This window comes from Prionailurus viverrinus, chromosome C2, assembly GCF_022837055.1.
Source record: "Prionailurus viverrinus isolate Anna chromosome C2, UM_Priviv_1.0, whole genome shotgun sequence".
In the NCBI taxonomy this organism is placed as follows: Eukaryota; Metazoa; Chordata; class Mammalia; order Carnivora; family Felidae; genus Prionailurus; species Prionailurus viverrinus.
In genome coordinates this window covers 88954794-88972181 of record NC_062569.1, presented here as the reverse complement: position 1 = coordinate 88972181, position 17388 = coordinate 88954794, and the positions used below count along the sequence as shown (strand labels likewise).

The window sequence follows — 17388 nt, the reverse complement described above, 5'->3', positions numbered from 1 at the left end:
TATGCTTCACTTTTACAGCAGAATGGCCTGAGAATTCTCACCTGGGCAGTTGCTAGGACTTCTAAAAGAAAGTTCTCTCAAGGCAAGGTCAGGTCAATTTCACATAATTCTGGGAATTACATGTGTAACAGAGGAAATAACATAGCCAAAGTCCTTTGCCCAAACACATTCTACAATATTATTCTTCTTTGGTTTTGAAGAGCCTCTAGGACTATAGTTGTGGTGGGTGGATGGAACAAAACCTTCCAAACTACAAAACAGAAAACACAGCTAGCAATTTCTACTTTTAAATGAATCACCATGTCTTGGTCCTTTCACCCTCCTGAATAACCACCAGGGTACCTCACCCTGTAGCCACGTGAGGCCAGCAAGTGTGATGTTGACACTTAGCTGATGCCTCTACCACCCACTTTACAAGCCCACAGAGCTTTCAATAGTGTGCACTGGGTTCCATTCCAACCAAAGCACTATCCTTTTCTAGGAGGAATAATCTCCTCCTAGAACACTGCTTTTTCTACATAGTACTACAGTGACCTCAGAGGTGAGATTCCTCGAGTTCAGAGTGCAGCTTAAGGAGTAGTGACCTCTCATGGTCATTTATAGGCTTTAAACCCAGACAAGCCTAAAAATATTCCTGCGAATCAGATAAGGCCAAATACTGTCAATCACACATCACTTGCAGCTAGCTCCAGATTCTGCAGGTGACTTCTACACAGAATCTATGTCCACTCAAACTCTACTTTCCCCTAGGACTAGGTGTTAGGGGAAAATGCCAGTGTGTTGTGACATGTCATCCAACCTGGTGCCTCAGACTGGAAGAGAGGCCAAGAGGTGACCTGCCCCCTTCTATAGCTAGGCAAAGGATGTTAGCCCAGCTTCCAGGCAGACAGGGGTTCTCCACACACACACCACCTCCTCCCAGCCCTTTCCCTGTTGGTTTCCATGGCCCCTGCTCCTTTTTGTTCATCATCCTAGGCTCTAACACCTAGGTTTCATCTCTTCACCAACTTGAACGGATTGCTAGTGCTTATAAAGAGTTGTCTTTAAAAGAATTCTTAGGAGGGAAGAATGGGGAGTTAGTTTAATGGGTATAGGCCTTCTGTTTTGTAGATGGAGAGTTCTGGAGATGGATGGTGCGGATGGTTGCATGACGATGTGAATGGACTTAATGCCACTGAACTGTATGCTTAAAAATGGCTAAGATGGCAAGGTTTATGATATGTGTATTTTACCACAATAAAAAAAACTGGGGCAAGAGGATTCTGAACTTACATCTGGGATCAATGGGAAAGGCTCCCATTATCCATTAGCAATGTCAGGGCATGGAAGGTGCAAATACTATTAAGTACGACCCAGATATCTATAGTTTCAGAAACAAACCAACAAAATGAAACCAAATAAACACGTGGTTGGGTCCTGACTGGATTTGCCCAGCCTGCCACTTCGACTCTGCACTGGTATTAAAAGGGGAAGGAAGTGATTTTCCAGAATCCCAAGGCCTTCAAAGTTGAGGAAGCATTGCTACTGGAAGGGTGTTGGAAAAAGAGGAGAGAGAGGAGAGCACTCCTGAAACCTTACCTTCTACATGAGCCCTCCTCCTGCTTCTCAAGACAGTTTGTTCTTCCCTTTCCCTGTGTATTTGAACATGGAGGGCCCACAGAAATCCTCCAGCATCTCTGCTCTGTTTCTGTACTCGTTTTCACCAATACAATCATGTCAGCTACCTCTGATTTGAGATGGCAGATGGGTGGTGTTTCAGGCCTTAATCTTGTGTATGATTGTGTATTGATGCTGGTGTGTCTTAGGCTGCACACTGACAGCAGCTCTCTTGACTCATCACCCAGCGATCACATTCTAAATAAAGCCTCTATTCGTGATTCCTGAGGGTAAGAAGGGAAGACGCCTGAGCCAGAGGAAGCTTCTGATGAGCTGAGGCTGGGGGGCAGGGTTGGGGGGGGCAGCGAGGAGCAGAGTCTTAGTGTCCTTGAGGTTGTCAAATGCCAGGTTCCCATTCCACAGTTCGCTTAAACCTAGCCAGGGGCTCGACACCCTTAGTACCATACCTCTCAGGGCCCCAGAGTAGCACAGACCTGCAGGAGGGGATCAGAAGAGACTTCATCCACCTGAGGAAGCTGAAGTTGGAGGCTGATCCTACAGGGAAGACATATACACAAATATTGATTAAAGGCTCTATGTATGCATCCAGGAGCTCAGTTTTAATAGTGTGATTATACACTCTCTGATACACACACAGAATTAGCACAGTTTTTTTTTTTTCATTTTTCAGTTTAACTAAACTTTATTCATGGTAATACTCCGACAGCAACCAGCTAAGGACTTTGTACCCAAATGTAGTTTTCAAACCTATATTTCAACAATTTCTAAAATTCAAAATCCCAAGAAAGAAACTAAATACAGTGCTATACAGGAAAAAGCAGAGGGTTTGCTAACTTCAGTCTTAGGAATTTAAAATTATTTTGATAATCTCTTAGATTCAAATTGATAATACGTTAAATACATGGTATAAAATCCCCTACTAGACCATTCACTCTTTAAGGATAGAAAGGATGTCTTTTTCATCTTGGAACACTCACAGTACAACACCCACAGAACCTGGCACTTAGGATGTTTCAATAGGTGTTAAGTGACTCACATACCTCAATATGTAGAAACGTCAGAGCTGAAGTTTGAAGTGAGACTGTTGTGATACTACCCAAATATCTTGACATCAGACACACTGATTAGAATAGGACTTATCAACTTTTTTTTTCAATCCATCCCTCCTTTGATGTGGGTTTTTTAAAAATCTCACATAATAAATTATATATATATAAAACTTTAGGAAATCAAATCAAATGGTGCTCGCTTTGGCAGCACATATACTAAAATTGGAAGGAAATCAAATCAAACGTAATTTTTTAAAAATGCTTCTCCAAATTTTATATATATGTATATGTATATATGTATACCTATACATGTATATGCTTACATATGCATACATATATGTGTATATGTATGTATGTATGTATATGGTACAGTGAATATATATCTACCATATACACCAAACACACATATATACATATATATACATAACATTGGTTAATAAGATAATATTCAATATATAATCAGAATGTTAGCATTATGGGGCTTACATTAGAATCTTGGCTAATGTCAACAGTATGCCCCTAATAACATTTATTTCCTCAGTTTCATTCAGGGTTCTTATGGTTAATGGGAGGACAAATTTTAGATCTGCATTAATTCTACAATTGTAAGAGAAAGTTCCTAATATATTTTGATACTCTCAGTAGAAAGAAAATAAACATTTTACTGACCCTTCTTATGTGTGATCACTTAGGTTCTAAATTATCTAAATTTCAGATGTAGATTGGCCTGAAATTTTATTTCATGTTTTCCTGTGAATAAATTTCTGGGAAATATTTAAATTTCTTAATATCAAACTAATTTCTAAGAAATTTAGAAGCAATCACTAATGTAAACCCTATGTTAATCAAAATATGTTCTATCCATTAAGCTAGCTGATACTAGGACCTCTCCTTAGCATGACTTTTTCTAAAGCATTATTTTTCACAGAAGTGGGACTTAAAATGTTTGCAGTGTTTACTTTCAAAACTCTACATCAGGGGCACCTGGGTGGCTCAGTCAGTTGAGTGTCTGACTCTTGATCTCAGCTCAGGTTTTGATCTCAGGGTCTTGAGTTCAAGCCCTGTGTTGGGCTCCAGACTGGGTGTGAAGCCTACCTAAACAAACAAACAAACAAACAAGTATACCTCTATACATCAAACTATTCTAATTCTGAAGAACTTTTTTTTTCTTTTCAGTTTGCGTGGATTGTTATGGTTTGATTTAGTTAGAACTTGAAACTAATTGCTTCATTTTAAATTGGGGCATCATAGAATTTTGTTTAAAAGTGCTCTCAACTGTATATATATTTTTAAGTTTATTTATTTTGAGAGAGAGAGAGAAAGCACACGCTCATGGTGGGGAGAGCAGTTGGAGGAGGGGCAGAGGGAGAGGGGGAGAGAGAGAATCCCAAGCAGGCTCTGTACTGTCAGCATCAACCCCATAGTGGAGCTGGATCTCATGAACCGTGAGCTCATGACCTGAGTCAAAATCAAGAGTCAGACGTTCAACTGACTGGGCCACCCTGGCACTCCTCAACTGTATTTTTTAAACAGCTTTATTACTGAGGAATAACTGACATATAATCAGAGTACTGACTGTGTTTTCTTACTTTCTTTATTATTGCCACTCTGGAATTTGTGGCCTTGATCCTGGAGGTGGAGCTAATTCTTAGAGATAGCCAACTCCCCTGTGAGCATACTTTTGATATACAAACCAACCAATCCAGAGCCCTTATCCCCAATCTCCTCCTTTGTTAAACTCCCACACACTGAGATAATCCCCTGCCAGGGGACAGCTAGTGACTCCAGGGCCAGGGACAGCTAGTGACCACTCCTCAAGCCCAGAGCCCACTGAAATTATTCAAACTATCCAAACCTAAACTCACTCAGCTACCTACCTGCCTCACCCATTCCTTCCCATTAAAACTCCAATTATGGCTCTGAGCCTTGTTCTCTTCTCTTCTTCTTCTGCCTCCTGACCAACCTGGTCCTTCCCCATGTGGCCCTGAGTGGTATGCCATGCTTCCTCTTTCTAGGGGTCTGTCAGTATAAACTTCTTCCTTCTTGACAATCACTTCTGTGTGTGTGTGTGTGTGTGTGTGTGCGTATGTGTGTGTGTGTGTATCTTACCATTTCTGTGCCTGTGTTTAATCTTACTAATTAAAACAAATCCTGGGTACATTTTTAGAACAAACTACATGTATTTAAAGTGTAAAATTTGGTAAGTATTGACACATATATGTACTGTGAAACCATTACCACAAACAAAATAATGAACATATCTATTACCTCCAATAGTTTCCTCAAGTCACTTCATAAGACCTCCCTCCCACACATTCCCCCAAACCCACAAACCCCATCCAAAAGCAACCACAGATCTGCTGTCATTATAGATTAGTTTGCATTTTCAATAATTATAGATATATGAAATAATATACTATGTTCTCTTTTTGTCTGGTTTCTTTCACTCATCATCATTATTTTGAGATTCATCCATGTTACTGCATGTATCAATAGTCCATTCTTTAAAAAAAGTAAGTTCATTCTTTTTACTGCTGAGTAGTAGTCCATTGTATGGCTGTACTACAATTTATTTATAGAATCACCTGTTGTTGGACATATGGGTTGTTTCTAGTTTGGGGCTACTTACAAATTAAGCTGCTATGACTATTCATGTACTTTTTTTGAGAGAGAGAGTGGGAGAGAGGGGCAGAGAGAGAGGGAGAGAAAATCCCAAGCAGGCTCCACACTCAACGTGGAGCCTGATGTGGAGTTCAATCTCACAACTGTAAGATCATGACCTGGGCCAAAATCTAGAGTTAGTAGCCGAACTGACTGAGTCACCTACGCGCCCCATGTCATGTTTTTAATGGCCATATTCTTTCATTCATCTTGGGTAAATAACTAGAAGTATGGTAGCTGGTTCATATAGCAGGTATAGATTTAACTTTTGGGGGGGGGATTTTATTTATTTATATATTTTTTTAAATTTTAATTCCAGTGTAGTTAACATACAGCATTATATTAGTTTCAGGCATATAATATAGTGATTCAATTCCCTTCATCACCAGCACTCATCACAACAAGTGTACTCCTTAATCTCCATCACCTATTTCACACACATACCTTCATCTCCCCTGTTTAATTTTTTAAAAATTTTTTAACATTTATTTATTATTGGGAGACAGAGCATGAGCATGGGAGGGGCAGAGAGAGGAGGAGACACAGAATCCGAAGCAGGCTCCAGGCTCTGAGCTGTCAGCACAGAGCCCGACGTGGGGCTTGAACTCATGAATTCAAGATCATGACCTGAGCCGAAGTCAGACATTCAACCAACTGAGCCACCCAGGAGCCCCTCCCCTGTTTAATTTTTTAATAAATTGCCAAACTGTTATACAAAATGATTGTATCATTTTTACATTCCCACCTGCAGTGTATGATAGTTCTCCTTGGAATATCTTCACCAATATATGACATGGTCAGTACTTTTAATTTTAGTCTTATAAATAGGTGTATAGTAATATGTTATGATTTTAATTGCATTTCCTAATAACCACTCATGTTGAGCATCTTCATGTGCTTATTTACCATCCATTTATGTTCTTTAGTGAAATCTATTTAAAATTTTTGCCCATTTTTGTTGTCATATCCTTATTGAATATTGAGAGTTTTTATATGTTCTAGATACAAGTCCTTTATCAGATATATGAATTGCTAATATTCTCTCACAGCCTATGTCTTGCCAGTATATTTGGAAGATCAGAGTTCTCAGTTTTGATGAAGTCCAATTTTTCAACTCTTTTCCTGTATTGAGTGTTATGTCTAAGAAATCTTTGCTTCACTCACAGTCACAGTTTCTCATATTTTATTTTAGAAACTTTATAATTTGGGGCTTTACATTTAGTTCTATGATCTGTTTTGAGTTATTTTTATATTGTATGATGTATGCATTGAATATGAATTTCCAGTTGTTACAGCACCAATTGCTGAGAAGACTTTTCATTCACTGAATTGCCTTTGCACCTTTTTTGAAAATCAACTGACCATGTATGTGTGGGCTAATTTTTGGACTCTCTATTTTGGCTACTGATTTATTTGTCTATCTTGATGCCAATACCATGCTATCTCGATTGCTTTAGCTTATAATCAGTCTTGAAATCAGGTAATGTAAGTTCTCCAACTTAGTTCTTTTACAAAGCTGGTTGGACTACTCTAGGTTTTTTGCATTTCCATGTAAATATTTTGGAATCCATTTGCCAGTTGCTACACAAAAGGTAGCTGAGATTTTTATTAGGATTGTGTTGAATCTATGGAACAATTTGGGGAGAACCAGCATTAAGAATACTGAATTGGGTGCCTCAGTAGCTCAGTCGGTAAAGCATCTGACTCTTGATCTCAGCTCAGGTCTTGATCTTAGAGTTGTGAGTTAAAGCCCTGCATTGGTCCCTATGCTGCATATGGTTATATTCAACTTGTTAATGTTTTGTTATGATCTTTTGCATCTACATTCATGAAGGATATTGGTGTGCAGTTTTCCAAAGAGTTTCTATGGAATTAATATTCTTCTCTTCCTTAAATATTTGGTGGTTTGCATTAGTGAAGCCATCTGGGCCTAGAGTTTTCTCTGTGGGAAGGTTTTTAATGACAAGGTATTTACATGACCTAAATAGTCCTACGTTTCTTCTAGAGAGAACTTTAGTAGTTTATAACTTTCAAGGAATTTGTCCAATTTATCTAAGTTGCCACACTTATTGGCACATAACTGTTTATAGTATTTCTTTGTTTTTCTTTTAATATCTGTAGACTCTAGTAACGCCATCTCTCTCACTTCTGGTATTGATAGTTTTATAACTTCTCTCCTTTTATACTCATCAGTATGGCTAAAGATTTCTCAATTTTACTGATGTCACGTAACCAGATTTTTGTTTCACTGGCATTCTCCCTATGTAAAATTTTTATTGATTTCTACTTTGATATTTATTGTTTCTTTTTTTTTTCTTCATATTTGGGATTAATTTGCTCTTCTTTCTCCAGTTTCTTAAATTGGAGGCTGGGGTCATTGATTTCAGACATTTCTTCATTTCTAATATAAGCATTTGATGCTATAAATTTCCTTCCAACTACTGAATTAGCTTCATCCCATAATTTTGAAATGTTACATTTTCATTTTTGTTCAGTTCAAAATATTTTGTAATTCCACTTTTTTAAATGTTTATCTTCTTTATTTTGAGAGAGAAAGAGAGCATGCAAGCAGGGGAGAGGCAGAGATAGAGGGAGAGAGAAAGAATCTCAAGCAGGCTCTGCATCATCAGCACAGAGCCTGACATGGGGCTTGAGCTCACAAACCATGAGATCATGACCTGAGCCAAAATCAAGGATCAGATGCTTAACTGACTGAACCACCCAAATACCCCTGTAATTTCACTTTGGACGACAAGTTATTTAGTTTCCTTAGTATTCTTAGTCATTTAGTGTTATTTAGTGTTCTTTGGTTTCTAAGTATTTTGATAACCAGAATATTATTCTATTACTTATTTCTAATTCCCCTTTAGTCAAAGAACATACTTTGTTCTTGAATTTACCTGAATGCTTTTAAATTTGTTGTGACTTTTTTTTTTTACATCCGAGAATATGGTTTATCCTGGCAAGTTCATATATACCTGAAGAAAATGTATATTCTGTTGTTGTTAGGTGGCATGTTCTATAAATGTCAATTTGCTTGGGTTTGTTGGCAATGTTATTCAAGTCTTCTAAAGTCTTACTGATTTGGAGCACTTGGGTGGCTCAGTTGGTTAAGTATCTGATTCTTGATTTTGACTCAGGTCATGATCTCACGATTTAGGAGACTGAGCTCCATGTCAGGCTCTGTTAGCTCGGAGCCTGCTTAGAATTCTCTCTCTTTCCCTCTCTCTCTGCCCCTCCCCCACTAGTGCTCTCTTTCTCTCTCTCTCTCTCTCTCTCTCTGTCTGCTCAAAATAAACATTTAAAAATAAATAAATAAAGTGTTACTGATTTTATGCCTACTTATTTTAGCAATTATTGAGAGAGAGGTGTTGGAATCTCTGACTATAATTATAAACTTTTCTATTTCTTTTTGCAGTTCTGTCAGGTTTTGCATCATGTTATTTTAAAGCTCTGTTTCTTTTTTTTTCTTTAATGCTTATTTATTTTGAGAGAGAAAGAGAACATGAGTAAAGGAGGGGCAGAGAGAGAGGGAGAGAGAGAGTCCCAAGCAGGCTCCACCCTGCCAGCACACAGCCTGATGTGGGGCTTGATCTCATGAACTGTGAGATCATGACCAGAGCAGAAATCAAGAGTTGGACACTTAACCAAATGAGACACCCAAGCACTCCTCAAAGCTCTGTTCTAAGTACATAAATGTTAAGGTTTGTTATATCCTCTTGATGCATTTTTCCCTTTATTTTTATGAAATGACCCTCTTTATCCTTTACCTTTATGAAATGACCCTCTTTATATCTCTGATAAGATTCTTTTCTCTGAAATCTGTTTTGTCTGGTGTTAGTATAATCAGTCCAGCTTTGTTTTGATTCATGTTATCATGATATTATCTTTTCCCACCCCTTTACTTTTAACTTATTTGTGCCTTTATTATTTTTTTTAATGTTTATTTATTTAGGCAGGGGGAGAGTGCAAGTGTGTGCGTGTGTGCTAGCTGGGGAGGGGCAGAGAGAGAGAGGGAGAGTCCCAAGCAGACCCCATGCTCAGCATGGAGCCCTGTGTGGGGCTTGATCTCACAACCATGAGATCATGACCTGAGCCAAAGTCAAGAGTCAGACCCTTAACCAACTGAGCCACCCATGTAACCCATGTGTCTTTATATTTAAAGTAGATTCCCTATAGGCAGCATATAGCTGCTTTTTTATTGAATCTGACAATCTCAGAGTTTATACCTTTGAATTGTGAATATTTAGACTTTTTATATTTATTGATATAACTATATAGGTATATAGGTATAGCTAGGTTTATTGATATAGCTGTAAGCCACCCTTCTGTTTTTTGTTTGTCTTATATGTCCTTTATGATCATTTTCCTTTTTCCTGCTTTATTTCTATTTGAGCCTTTCTTAAATTCAATTTTATCTTCTTTATTGGCTTATTAGCTATAACTCTTTGTTGTATTATTTTAGTGGCTGCTTTAGGACTTGTAGTATACCTTTATAACTTATCATGGCCTACCTTTTTAAAAATGTTTATTTATTTATTTATTTTGAGAGAGAGAGAGAGCGTGAGTAGGGGAGGGGCAGAGAAAGCAAAAATCTTAAGCAGGCTCCACACTGTCAGTGCTCAACCCCATGAACTGTGAGATCAGGACCTGAGCCAAAATCAAGAGTCAGTCGCTTAACTGAGTGCGCCACCCAGGTGCCCCTATCGTGGTCTACCTTTAAGTGATGTTATAGTATTTCACATTAGTATCAGAAACCTAAAGCAGTATGTTCCCATTTCTTTCCTCCTCCCTTGTGCTGCTGTTGTCACCGATTTTACTTCCACACGTTGTTATTATTTACCTTACAAGTTGTTATTATTTTTTGTGTATTATTATTATTTACCATTTATATGCATGTTATATTTTTCCTCCTAGACCATAATAAGCTACTTGAAAATGAGATTAGAATCTGAATTAGTTGGCATTTAATAGGTGCTCAAAATGCAGTTTTTTCAATGAAAGCTAAACGAGAAGAAGGAAGATGGCAGCAAAATGGCTTACCAAGGTGAAGCCCTGGACTGGCCCGACCGATATAGAAATACACAATGGCAGCAACACCCATGTTAATGAGGGTATAGACCCACTGGATCACAAACATGATGAGAAGGGACCCAACAGCCTGTGGAAACAGAATACAAAGGCAAGTCACCTAATAGTTTATCACGTGGTAAGAAAGTCACAAGGTAAAGACTTCAAGAAACAACAGTCCCTCTAATCTACCTCTGATCACTATAAATTCTAAATAGAAGTTCACACATAATTCAAAAAACTGCACTTAAGCAGATAGTTGAGAAGACACCCACCCAAAAGTACCCTGTAATCAAAACTATCAATAAATATCCTACCCTAGCTCCTTGTCCTACTTCTCCCTAGAAGAAACAAATTAGAGTGAAATTATGCTAATTTGGTATACCTAGAAATTTAGTGACCCACAGGTTATCACAGATGATTAATTATTTTTTAAAGTAAACCACTGATTGAAATAAGTGGTTCATTAAATATAATCTTGCCATTTGTAATCCCATCTAAAGTCTAATGTAACACACTTAAATCACATTGCTCCTAATTAAGGGTGTCCTTTTTCCTCTCCCCTCTGCAGCTCCCTAGATCAACATCTCTACCTGAATTCTTTCTCAAGGACAATTGAGATAAAAATGAGGTAACTCACCCCTAACAGGGAGACCCAGGGGTTGCACATGTGGGTGTAGAAAGAAATTGGTCTCCTCTGGATATCTTGGTCCTGGAGCCTAGACTTCAGGAAGAACTCTAAAAAATAAATGAGCCGAATCCTTGGTTACCAATTTGTTACCAAACCCTTTTCTATTTTTAAGAGCAAATATCTATGAATTCCTCCTCTCCAATTTTGTAACTCAGCCAAAAACAATCTCCATTCACCTCAACTATTAACTCCCTTGACCACACTTGAGGCTAGTAACTTTACATCTCTTAAATCATGATTTCAATCTATCTACCCCTGCTTATCACTTCTTTTTTCTCACTTACTCTGCTGTCTCCCGCCTCAACTGTTCATAGCCTACAGAGGGATCTCCAGTCAATTTGCCCTGGTATGTTTTTGCTTTCTATTACTTACCTCCTCTTTTCAGTACCCTCTTACCCAGCTAAGATTCTATGATCAAAGACTAAGAGCATTCCCTTGCTTACATTACCTGCTTCCACACTTCCACACTTCCACTCCTCAGTGGTCTTACACCTAGTCAACTCATTCTCCTACTCTCTGATGTAACAAACTTATGACCTCTTCTCTCAAAAGAGAGCTTTTATATTCTCTCATCACCAAAGCTACCAAGCCACTTGCATCTGTATCCTCTCTTCTGCCCTCCCTCCTTCTACAGTGGATGAATATCCCTGGCTCTTACATAAGGCACATCCCTCCACTAGTGCCCTGCTCAAGGGCTTTGCTTTTGCATCATCACTTTTTTCCACCAAATACAAATAGACTGTAATTTCTCCCACCTAAACAAATATTTCCCAGTCATCCCTCAGCTACTGCTCTATTTCTTTATCTTCCTTAGAGCTAAATTTCTCAAAAGAATTGCCTATACAGTTTCTACCTCCCACTATTTCTTCAGCCCACTCTTAAGATTGTAAACAACACGTAAATTTCCCTTCCTACAGTTGCCAATGATGTGAAACTTCAAATTCAATGGTCAACTCACAGTCCTCATCCTACTGGACCTTTCAGACAGCATCTGACACAAGTGATCTCTTTCTACTTGTTGAAACACTACCTCCTCTTGGTTTCTAAGATGACTTGCTCCCCTTGTTTTCCTCCTATCTCACTGGCCACTTCTTGTCAGTCTCCTTTGCTGGCTTACCACCTCCTTCCAGCTTCCGAATATTGGAGTATCCCAGCATTTATTTAGTCCCCAGCAATCTTCTTATTTCCATATATATTCACTCCTAGGAGATCTCCTGTAGTCTCAAATGGCTTTAAATACTATCCACGCACTGATGTTCCAAGTTTATATCATCATCGACCTCTCCCTTGAACTGAAGTCTTGAATATTTAGTTGTCTTCTTAATATCTCCCCTTACATGGCTAACAAACACTTCAAACTTTAACATGGTTAAAGCAGAAATCTATTTTCCCCAGGTCTTCTTGATCTGAATAAATGACACTACCATTCACTCAAATATCAAAGATTTATCCTGGACTCCTCTTTTTCACATACCTACATCTATTCCATCAGTAATTCCTGTTGATCCTACCACCAAAATGTATCCAAAATATGACCACTCCATTGCTCTCCCATCCTAGTCCAAGTCACTTTCATCTTTCATCTGATTTACTGTATTGTGTTCCTGTAGTAGAAACCACAGTCAGAGTATATCCAGGATCTCTCACATCTAGGTGTGGCCAGATGACTAGGTTCTCACCACTGGAATGTGAACAAAAGTGATAAATGTCACTTCTGCACCAAGGTCTTTAGGAGAATAGGTATGCCTCTTGTTGTGCCTGAAATATGAATATGGTAACTGAGTCTTGACTTTGTATGACAAGGTACTAAGGGATAGTAAAGTCAAAAGAATAGAAGGACCCTGAGTCCCTGAATCAATACATGGAGGAGAGCCTTCCTAGACTATTAGTGCAAGTGAGAAATAAATTTCCGTTGTGTTTGAGTCACTATGTTTTTGGTTATTGTTATAGCAGTTTAGCCTACCTTTATATATCTTCAACAGGGCTTGGTTTGGTTTTAGTTATCTCCTTAAAGCTTAAATCTGATCATATCACAACTCTGACCTGTATGGCCCTTTCCTCACTGTACTCATCCTATCCCTCTCCCCTGGCTCATTCCTCTCCAGTTGCTGCTGGACCGCTGCTGTTCTTGGAATTTGCCAATCCTATTCCCACCTGTACCTTCATACACACCATTTCCTCTGCCTAGAACTCTTCCCCAATATCTCTGCATGGCTCTCTCTTTTATACAATTCAGTTCTCCATTAAAATATCCTCTTCTCAGAGATATCTTTTCTGAAAACCTATCAGAAACAGTAACCTTTCTCTCCACCCCAGTCTCTCTCTCTATCCTGTTACCTTGCTCTATTATCTTTGATAGTACTTATCACTTACTGACATTACAGTTATATATTTGTTTGCTTATTTAGTATGTGTCTTTCCCTACTAGAATGCAAGCTCGATGACAGCAGAGGCCTTCTAGGTCTATACAGAATGTCCCCCATACCTGAAACAGCATTTGAGATGTGGTAAATATTCCTTACAAGTGGTTAAATGAATAAAGAAATCATCCTAGCCCCCAAGGTAGCCTTTATCCTTTCAACATCTGTCTCCCTTCATTATGTGCTTCCTACTATTATACTTATCTACTATTATACTTATCTTGCCCTCCATACCTTGAGGGCAATGACTGTCTTTTACATCTCTAAATGCCAAATCTTGGCATTTAGAAGTTTGTGTATCGGAAGTGCTCAATAAATGTCTCCTCATTAATTGTGGATTAAAATAAACTCTGCCAAGGTTTATGACTGATGTGAATTAATGGCTTTATTACTTTTTTAAAAAATGGGAATACTATTGATTACCATTAATCAAATTGTACAATTTTAACATGCCCAAGTCATGATTCATTTTTTTAATCATATGCTTAGTGAAATACAGTTGTCCCCTTGGTTATTAAGATGGAAGAGTATTGTTTAAGGACTTAGATTTTTTGCCTCTCTGAGATCTGTGAAATGTTAAGCTCTCCCTTTCCCAGTTAATCTCAGTCTCACATAACCTCAATTACACTGTACCTAAGGGAATTGTATGTATGTGTGTATGTTTTCTAAGGGCTCTGAGGGGAAACAAAAGGAAGGGATGTGCTCTCCAAGCAAGCACAGTGCAGTTTTATATGTCAGCAATGTGAGGGAAAATTCATGCAAGGATTCTCAACTAACCTAACTAACTTGAATAGGTACAACAAAGCAGGCAGACAATTTTTCTGAATTCTGAACAGGTATGGTTTCAAAACCCTTCCAAAATGACGAAAAAATTTTTTTTCTCTTGTCAAGGATTTTGCTAGAAGAAGCAGGTCTTACAGACTAGTGGTGGGAGAGGACAGTCTCTCATGTTATAGATTCTAAAATAATAACCAAGAAAGCAATAACCAATAATAACCAAAGGGGTGCCTGGGTGGCTCAGTCAGTCAAGCATCCAACTCTTGACCTCGGCTCAGGTCATGATCTCATGTTTTGTGAGACTGAGCCCCACATCAGGCTCAGAGCTGTGCTAAGAGCACAGAGCCTGCTTAGGCTTCTCTCTCTCCTCTCTGCTCCTCCCCCACTCTCTCTCATGCTCTCTCTCTCTCAAAATAAATAATAAATAAACTTAAAAAAAGAGAAAGCAACTTTACTTTATCACACATTAGTTGCAAAACAAACAGGTAGACAAAGTTATGCATTAGGCATGTTAAAAATATCAAATATAGGGGTGCCTGGGTGGCTCAGTCGGTTGAGCATTGGACTTCGGCTCAGGTAATGATCTCTGTTTGTGAGTTCGAGCCCCATGTTGCACTCTGTGCTGACAGCTTAGAGCCTGGATCCTGCTTCGGATTCTGTGTCTCCCTCTCTCTGCCCCTCTCCTCTTGTTCTTTCTCTCTTTCAAATAAACAAAAATTAAAAAATATGTATCAAATATAATAAACATAATTATGTCAATTTTTAAAATAACAAATTAAGTAATTTGATAAAAGTTTACTTAAAATAAATATTAAACCTGATTTGTTCATTTTAGCCACTCTGACTCAGTGTGGCTTTGATTTATATTTCCCTGACGATGAGTGACTTGATGGGGGGGGGAGGGGAAGTGGGTGATGGGCATGGAGGAGGGTACTTGTTGGGATGAGCACTGTGTGTAAGCCAATCTGACAATAAATTATATTAAAAATAAATAAATAAATACATAAATAAATATTAAACCATCTCTGAAAATGCACTCCATATCTTTATCAGAATAAATAAACACATAGTTTTAGTTAACCTGTACAAACCAAGAATGTGCATTGCTATAGTCCACAAAGGATCATGTTTCAAGTCCATATGGTATTTTATTAAGTTGATAATATAATTCTTTTAACCATTTTCCAAACGTTGCACATTTATTTCTAATTTGCTACTAGCACAAACCATGCAGCTATGACCATCTTGAACACATTTTATGGTTTATTGTTTGATTTTGAGTTGTTTCCTTGATATGCAATTCCCCCAAACAGATTTACAAAGTTAGGGCAATGAAATAGTTTTATATTTCTTGTTATATCATGAAAGATAATTCTCCAGAGAGAATTAACCAAAGATGTTATGTCAACTATACTTCAATAACAAAAATTTAAAAAGAAGAAGGAGGAGGAGGAGGAGAATGAACCAGAGGGACTTTCAGCGATGGCAATGTGAAGTGGTCAGTGAATCCTCTCCACAAGAAATAAATATAAAAATGGTCAAAATAATAAAAAAGTAATCATTCAGCTCTAGAAGTTACCAAATGGAGACCAAAATTAAGAAGTATTTATTTTTCAAAAACTGATGGAGCTGAGGGTCTGAACAGTGAGAGCCTATGGCCTGATCTCCCATCCTCATTCCCGTTCTTACCAGCATGGAGCTGGTCAGAAACCAGCAGTTTCGCTGCCAGAGGGGGAAGACTTGTGAGTTGTGCCTTTATAAGCTAAACATGGTGAGTATAGTAGAAAACTGAAAAGAAAAAGTCCTCAGTTTTGCTAGCCTGAGGTTGCAGACCCAGCTAGAGCAAGCAGTGGACCATCAGAAACTTAATGGGAAGATCTAGAAATGAGAGAGTCACAGAAAGACTATGGAAGGACTATATCTCCCCATATTTCCCTGGATGACTGAAAAACTATGCTCCTGCCTGGGGAGGCCAAACTGAGACTGGCAAAACCAGGAAAGACTGGAAAACTAGCTGCAACTTTGACTGCTTCCTAACCTATACACAGATCCACTGGCAAAGGGTGGAGCCTTATGGGCCACGTAGGCACAAGGGCAAACTCCTTAGAAGCCAGGCTAAAAGTTAAAAATAAGAATAAAAAACTGAGTAGAGACATCAGAATCCACAACCACAGAGGACACAGATTCCAAAGTTCAAATCCAGAAAATTTACTAAAACAAACAAAAACATGGAAACATATATCAGAATCAGGAGTTGCCATACTATATTATCTAAATTGTCTGGTTTTCAACCCAAAATTACAAGACATGCAAAGAAACAGGAAACTGGGGCACCTGGGGGGCTCAGTCGATTAGGTGTCCGACTCTTGGTTTCAGCTCAGGTCATGATCTCATGGTTTCGTAGGTTCGAGCCCCACATCGGGCTCCAAGCTGACAGTCTGGAGCCTGCTTGGGATTCTCTGTATCCCTCTCTCTGCCCCTCCCCCCACTTGCACTGTCTCTATCTCTCTCAAAATAAATAAACTTAAAAAATATAAAAACGGGAAACTGACCCATGCTCTGGAAAAAAAAAGCAATCAAAAGAAACTGACTCTGAGTGGGCCTGCACTGAGTTTAGCAGACAAAGACTTCAAAGCACTAGTATAATAAATATGTTCAAAGAATTAAATAAAAATACAATGTCAGTGACTTAAGAGAAATATGATGGCAATGACTTTCAAAATAGGGAATATCAACAAAAACATACAAACATTACAAAAATGAAAATTCTATAGTTAAAATGTACAATAACAGAAATAAAAAATTTACTCTATGGGCTCAACAGCAGATTTGAGATGGAAGAAGAAAGTATCAGTGAACATGAAGATAGATCAGTAGAAATTATCCAAACTGAAGAACAGAGAGGAAACGGTAGAACAAAAAGAACAGAGCCTCAGAAACCGGGGCAGGGGGAGGAGGGGGAATGTAAAGTATACTAATTAATGTGTAGTGGGAGTCCCATAGATATGGGAGAGAAAGAGAAGAGCAGAAAAAATATTTGAAGAAATAATGGCTCCCAAATTTGATGAAAAACTTTAATCAACAGATCCAGAAGGAATAAATC

General features: G+C 38.3%; 1 protein-coding gene across 1 annotated transcript in view; it reads right to left on the bottom strand.

Annotated features, from left to right (window-relative positions):
• Positions 1-17388, bottom strand: part of SLC12A8 (solute carrier family 12 member 8) — a 148483-nt gene that overhangs the window by 1903 nt on the left and 129192 nt on the right. Inside the window, exons 12-14 of the mRNA XM_047874263.1 lie at positions 11038-11135; positions 10371-10488; positions 2064-2151 (exon numbers count right to left, since the gene is read on the bottom strand). Of these exons, the coding sequence (XP_047730219.1) occupies positions 2064-2151; positions 10371-10488; positions 11038-11135 (304 nt within the window). The remainder of the gene's footprint in view (positions 1-2063; positions 2152-10370; positions 10489-11037; positions 11136-17388) is intronic.